This window comes from Neurospora tetraspora (assembly GCF_033439725.1).
Source record: "Neurospora tetraspora strain CBS 560.94 chromosome Unknown B0H65scaffold_4, whole genome shotgun sequence".
NCBI classification, from domain to species: domain Eukaryota; kingdom Fungi; phylum Ascomycota; class Sordariomycetes; order Sordariales; family Sordariaceae; genus Neurospora; species Neurospora tetraspora.
The window spans coordinates 2,702,476-2,709,271 of record NW_026944386.1 but is presented as its reverse complement, the minus strand read 5'-3'; the positions used below and the strand labels follow the sequence as shown (position 1 = coordinate 2,709,271).

The window sequence follows — 6,796 nt, the reverse complement described above, 5'->3', positions numbered from 1 at the left end:
CATGGAATTGTCAGCGGCCGCTAACGCTAACGCGATTAGCGCCGATATGCGTCCACTGCCGTGCCAGTTCTAGCGCAAAGGCTAGCTGGCTAGACTCAAAATGCTCCCTGGCTAGACTAAGCCCACTTTTATCGCTGAGTAAGCCCAGCCGCCCAGCCCAGCCCGCGCCAGCATACTACGTACAACTAAGGCCATATAATCAATGTCCGCATATTGCTAGATTTACGTCGTTGGCATTATTTTTTTACGTAAAGTTATTTAGAGTTATCAATCCAATTAATTATCTACTACAGAGGATATTAATACTATAGTTACTAATAATACTATTATCCTCTATATTAGCTCTATTGTTATATATATTTACACTTACTACACTTATTACTTAGAGTATACGTATCTACCCTAATTTTGATACTCGCTGTATAAATATTACCTAAAATATTAGGGAGGTGGCTAAAAATTTACCCTCCTATTTAAATCTCCCAACATCTATCCTCCGCCCCGTATAAATACTAAAAGTAATACTATAACTATAGGGGTTTAATTATATTATATTGCTAGTACAACGTAGCTTTGTAAATTATACTATAGCTAATTAAAGGGAGGAGGAGCGAAGTCTAGGTCTTCAAGAGGTGCCTAAGTAATAATAAAATTAATTAGCCCAATACAATAATTTATAGTACGAATTATAAGAGCCTCCTTTACTTCTAACCGTATAGGTATATAACCCTCTAATTTAACTATATTTAATACCTAATCCTCATACTAATTTTAATAACCGCTTAAATTAAGGATAAGAAATTTTAACAGCCACCTAGTAAGTGCTAATGCTTTATAATTAAATTAATTAGAATTAGTAAGCTAAATTGGCGGTTATTATTAAATTTGGGAATAGGGAAATAAGGAAGGCGCTAGCCGTTAAAAGGGAATTAGAGGGTAAAAAAGCGAGGGCGAAGGAATTAAAATTATTTGCAGGGGTATTAAAAAAAGCACTAGCGTAAATCGAATTATAGCCTCTATAATAACATTATTTAAATCCTCCCGTATAATTTAATTTATTTAAATCCTTCCTCTTTTAGCGCAAAATTATCTTTAATAAGCTAGCGCCCTCCTTCTTCTCTAAGTATTTCGCTGTATTACCTAATAGGGAAGTTTATTGTAAGAAAGTACGCAGTGGTTATTATATTAGTCGCGGTTAATAAGCGCGGTTATAATAAGCATAGCAGTTCAAGGTTAAAGCTAAGTAGGTTAAGCGGATAATATTTAATTACTTTCGAATTCGCATAATTTATAAACCTCCGAGTTTATAAAATTTCACCTTAATACTCTACGTATATAATCTATAAAGTTTAGATTAGGGATAACTACTTTTCGTTAGCGGCTAAGTAAGGCAATAGGGTTTTAAATCGTATAAATATAATATTTAACCTCTATTATCGAACCGCCTAACTACTAATACGTATTAATATCTTTTATAATAAATATTAATAAGACATTTATTTATAATAGCCGTAATATAAAATACTTTTAAAGTAGCTTATACTACGTAATAAACTCCTTCTTACCATTAAAATTTAAATTGTAATATAGATTTTTAAATTAATCGTTATACGTATAGCGGTACTAGTACTATATAAATTTGAAGGTATATAATACTACTTATATAAAAAAAAAGGAAGTTAATTAATTAGACTTCTAGAAGGTTACATTTTTACGTACTTTCAATATTAGATTATGGAATATCCTTACCTTTTTATATTTATATAAAACTATCTATTTCGCTATAATATATTTAAATTTGAACTCCTATCTTTAAGAGTGGTAAGCAGATCGTATATATTTATATAATTAATTTAAAAAAGAGAGGCGGTTTTTAAGGAAGCGTTTAATAGCTTTATATATAAATTCAATTCGGCTAATTACCTTAATACTAAAACTTCTATACTTCGAAACGGCGTAATTACTAAATTCGTTAATCTATAGGAAGTAATACTTAAGAAGGTAAGCGAAGAGAATTATAATAAGACGAAAGAGGTTATTAGTTAATTTAGTAGTAAAAAAAAAAAAAGAGAGTAGGCGAAAAAAGTATATTATTTATTATAGAAAGGAAGGGGGGGGGGGGGGGGGTTCAATACGTACGAATTTATTATTTAAATTTATAGACTATTAAATATTTTACCCGCTTAAAGTAACCTTTATTATTAATATAAACTACCTACTTTTAAGCCTTTTAAAAGCCTTTATATAAATTTTAATAGAATTGACGAGAGGGGTTGAAAGTAGGCACTTTACGATTGCGTAGAATAATAACTTTAATTATTAGCTTTTTAATTATTTTACGAATGTTTTACCTATTATTAAGGTATTAAATAAAACGGTTAGTAGCAGCGGCATCGTTAACTTCTTCCGGGTTATCTTCCTTTAAATTATTATTAATATATTTGTTATCGCCAACTTCATTATTAATTTTACTATCAACAACCGCCGTAAAATTTCCATATAATAAGCAATCGGAACTATTATTATCCAAATCCCGGACCGTTAGTAGGAAATTTAAAAGGTTAATATCGGGGGCAGAATTATTACCGTTATTACCCCTATTACTAAAAGGTAATTAAACCTACTTCTTTTTAATATAATAATTCACATTCTTTATAACGTACTATATATAGAATTAATATAGCACTTCTAAGTAAGTAATAATAACGGCCTTTTTAAATCCTCTATCGAAGTCGCTAATGAACACCGCGGGGTTAGGAATTTTATAATCCTCTTAAAGCCTTTTTAAATAATTAAATCACTATTTAAAATCTTCTTATCTCTCCCCACTCAAAAAATTAAAACCGATATTAAAATTATAACCTAACGTATTAATACTAATAATATTAAAGAAAGAGAGGTTAAAACAATTAAGCTATAAGGAAAAAGAGGGTTAATTATTATTAATAAATAAAAGACTCCAAATATAAGCACTAAAAGCAAGTACTAAATATAAGTAGAAAATCCCAAATCCGAATATTTAGAATTAATAAATGTAATAATATAAAGGTTATGTTTACTTTATACGTATTATCAATTAATAAAATATAGGGATTTTTTTTTCTATATTTTAATATATTAATCGAAAATTTAGAATATTCGTATTACGCGTTCTCCGTTATACTCAATAAAATATTCGATACCGTAAAGGTTCTTATATTATTCCAATAAATCGATAAGTATTTTAATCGAAGAATAAGGACTATACTTTATACAACGGATACACTATTAAATATTTAATACTTCCTTTACCGTAATAGGGATTCCAAGACTATATAATTCTAATATTAAATTATTATAATTAACACATTAAATAGTAACCGAATCTTCGTCTTTAGAATCTAAAATACCACTTAAATAGTAAGCAATTTAACGGACAATTATTTTAATAATACTAAATAATCTTTCGATAATAATATTAATAACTTCTTTATAATTATAATAAACCTATTATTAATAAGTGGCGTTACTAACGAAATTAGTAATATCGAAGTCGTAATTATAATTATTTTTAATTTCTTTAGCAAATTACTATTTACCCTACCTTACCCATAATACTACTTTTATACAATATAAGTAGTTAAGGCGCCTCGATATAATATTTCGAATACTTTGCCCAGTACTAACTTTATAAGCGCGGCCGTATATATAATAATAATCGATACGAACAATGATAGTCTCCTCTCCCTTCTTCCTACTCTTTATATTACTTTGCAATATAATTATAAAACTTTATTATACAACGTATTCTTATAACGCATTGAACGCAACGACTTTATTATCATAACCCGAGGAAGTAAATAGAAACCTCTATTTAATAATAGCGCGGCGCTCGCTAACGGATAGTAACTACAATAGCGAACACAATTTCGAAGGCTTATAGTAGCGGGGACGGCGTATTAATAACGATTGGAGTTTGACGAAGGAAATTGTACTCTATTTAAAAGTAATTACTCGAAACGGATTTAAAAGCATTTTAGTTAGCGATTTTATTTAAACCCCATTAGCATTAATTATTTTAGTTAGCTAGGCTAGTAACTTACCTAGGCGGACGGGCGGGCGGGCGAAGAGGTATAATAATACTACGAATTCAAAAATATTGTACTAAATAATAATAAAGACGAAAGATAATCGCTGCAATCAATCGCTCAATACTAGGAGTGATATCGCGATAGCTTTATTCAATTATATAAGACTAATTATCGCTAATAGACAACGCGATAGTAGCAGTGGTTGGGCAGCAATGTGCACAGTATGGTATGCTGGCTGGGCTTACTCGGCGATAAAAGTGGGCTTAGTCTAGCCAGGGAGCATTTTGAGTCTAGCCAGCTAGCCTTTGCGCAGTTCTAGGGGCCCAGTCTTATGCATGGGGGGTGCGTCATGGCTTTGGGGCAGGGCAATTGACTGGGATTTTAACGGGGTGGTTTGTCAGCCTCCACTCCACACTGATTGGATTGGAGTTTGCGACGGGAAGTGAATTGGACTGGAGGGACCCTTTGTACACTTTATTCCATGCATTTTGATCAAAGTCCACCAACCTTTTCGTAGCACATGGAATAAAACAAAGGGAGTACCAATCATATTCGACGACTTACATCCTTTGCTTCGCGTCCTTGTCGCCTTATCGGGCATTTCCCTGGTCGCTTGGCAAAAACTGCGGATCGCAACTTTTGGCGATATACGATTTCCATCTAGAAAATTTCGACTTCACAAACCGAAACCGTTCACTCTAGAGATATCCCAGCCACGAACATAAAACGGGCCTCCACTAAACTAATACGGCCTTACTTTTGTGTTGGCATTATTTAAACACATCGCTTTTCAGCATTCGCTCAGAATTTCCGCAACTTTCACACGGTCACCCTCTCTCTCACCTTTTGCGCGCCACGCCCCTCACTATCGACATTGACCTATTGCCAGGTCTCGACCCATTCAGTTTTTTGAGAGATCAATTGGGTACAATGAGCACGGAACCTCTAGCTGGTGGCCCGGATATGGCCTCAGACGAGTCTCAGCGCCTGTTCGCTGATGAGCTGAAGGCGCTCATCGCCGGCGCTCGCGAAGAGGCTTTAGTCACTCAGGATGACGGCCAAGAGACCACAGAGACCACACAAGTCAACGGACAAACCAGCTCGGAAGACCAACCAGAGGTCATATCACAACCTCAGATCAAGCAAGAACCAGAGGAGGAGGAGCCGACATACGTAACGAAAAAGTTGAACGACCAGCAAGAGGCGCAGAAAGCGCAAGAAGCGCAAGGACCGGAGCACCCAGTGAAACAAGAGCCAGCTTCGCCATCACGAAAACGTCCCAGCCCGGAAGAAGAACCAGACTCCCCACCAAAACCTGTCAAGAAGGAAGCAAAGCAATGTGGTGTCTGTCAAGCGCAGCCAGGGAAGTACAGGTGTCCGCGCTGCCCGCTTATGTAGTAAGTTCAACAAAAAACAACCCCTCTTATTCTGACCAACATCCACTCATCATCACAAAACAGCTGCTCCGTAGCCTGCAACAAAGCCCACAAGGAAAACCACCCACCTCCCTCCTCGGTACAACCCACACCATCCACCAACACCCAGCAGCAGCAGCAGCAGCAGCAGCAACCTCCTCAGCCCATCGACAACGACCCCCTAGCCTTCCTCCTCCCCCACGCCCACCACATCACCCGCCTCCTTTCCAAATACCCCCACCTCGAATCTCGCCTCAACCACATCCTATCCCAAACCCTCCCGCCCTCCAACAACCCCAACGGCCTTCACGTCGACCCCAACACCGGCTTCGCCACCACCGCCTCCGGCCTCCCCGTCCGCGTAAACGTCCCCGGCTACGCCTCCTCTTCGGGAAATTCTTACATGAAAAAGGACACGCAGCCTTGGTCCAAGGAAGTCGGACTGCGTCGGGGAGCTGCTGCATTGAGAAGAGCGAGGACGGATCCGAGTGAAACGGGAGACGGCGTTAGGGAGCTTTGTGAGACGGTGCTTTGGTTGTTGAAGAGTCAGGAGAGGGGGGAGTTGGCTAGTAGGCCTGGTGGTAATAGTAATGGTGCTGCTGCTGCTGGGACGAGTAGTAGACCCAGCAGGGATGTGACGCAATTGGTTAGGGAGGAAGTTGTGAAAGAGGAGCAGGAGGTGGTGAAGAGGTTGTTGGAGGAGGAGATTAAGCGGGAGGGTGGGGATCGATGAATTGGCGGACGCCCTAGAAGGGGGAAAGCCATGGGGGAAGGGAAGGGAAGGGAAGGGAAGGGAAGGGAAGGGAAGGGATGCTGAAGCTTTCCTAATGAGAGCGGAAGATATCGATGATTAACGAACGAACGAATGGAGGACCGACATGGAGGGTGGCAGGAGTCAAAAGGGGTCGTTGCCGCTAACTGTGGTTGACTCAACGAATGGATTGACTTTGCCAACAATAAAACCTGTCTGAACAGTAGACATCGGAAAAGGGGGCAAGGAAAAGGAAAAAAAAAGTGACGGACCGAAGCAGGGATGGCGATGATGCCAACTTTTGTTTTTTTCTCTTGTAAGATGGCTGGCTGTTGGAAACACACATACCCACAGCGAGGAAGCAAGCGGCTACAAGAAGAGGTCGTGGCTTTCAAGTGCCAAAAAAAGATACCCAGAGAGGAGAACGATTCAGTGTCATGGATATACTGTGTTTGAGTTTTTAGGTCCCTGAGCATATCCGCGCTCATAGATAGGGCTGATGCGATTATATCAGTCCTTGGAACGGGAGCTACTTGGTAGCTATGGTACGGTTGGTGATG

At 37.9% G+C, this 6,796-nt stretch overlaps 1 protein-coding gene across 1 annotated transcript; it reads left to right on the top strand.

Annotated features, from left to right (window-relative positions):
* The first annotated feature begins 4,532 nt into the window (after positions 1-4,532).
* B0H65DRAFT_465826 (uncharacterized protein) lies at positions 4,533-6,250 on the top strand. The gene is made up of 2 exons (XM_062826826.1): positions 4,533-5,467; positions 5,531-6,250. The coding sequence occupies exons 1-2, from the start codon at positions 5,001-5,003 to the stop codon at positions 6,216-6,218; spliced, it is 1,155 nt and encodes a 384-aa protein (XP_062681802.1). The 5' UTR covers positions 4,533-5,000; the 3' UTR covers positions 6,219-6,250.
* The last annotated feature ends 546 nt before the right edge of the window (positions 6,251-6,796 follow it).

What these genes read in the sequence shown, in the direction of transcription:
- B0H65DRAFT_465826 (XM_062826826.1), top strand. Translation starts at nt 5,001, where the DNA reads ATGAGCACGGAACCTCTAGCTGGTGGCCCGGATATGGCCTCAGACGAG. An exon ending in CCGCGCTGCCCGCTTATGTA is followed by an intron (nt 5,468 to 5,530) that starts GTAAGTTCAACA and finishes ATCACAAAACAG; the next exon opens with CTGCTCCGTAGCCTGCAACA.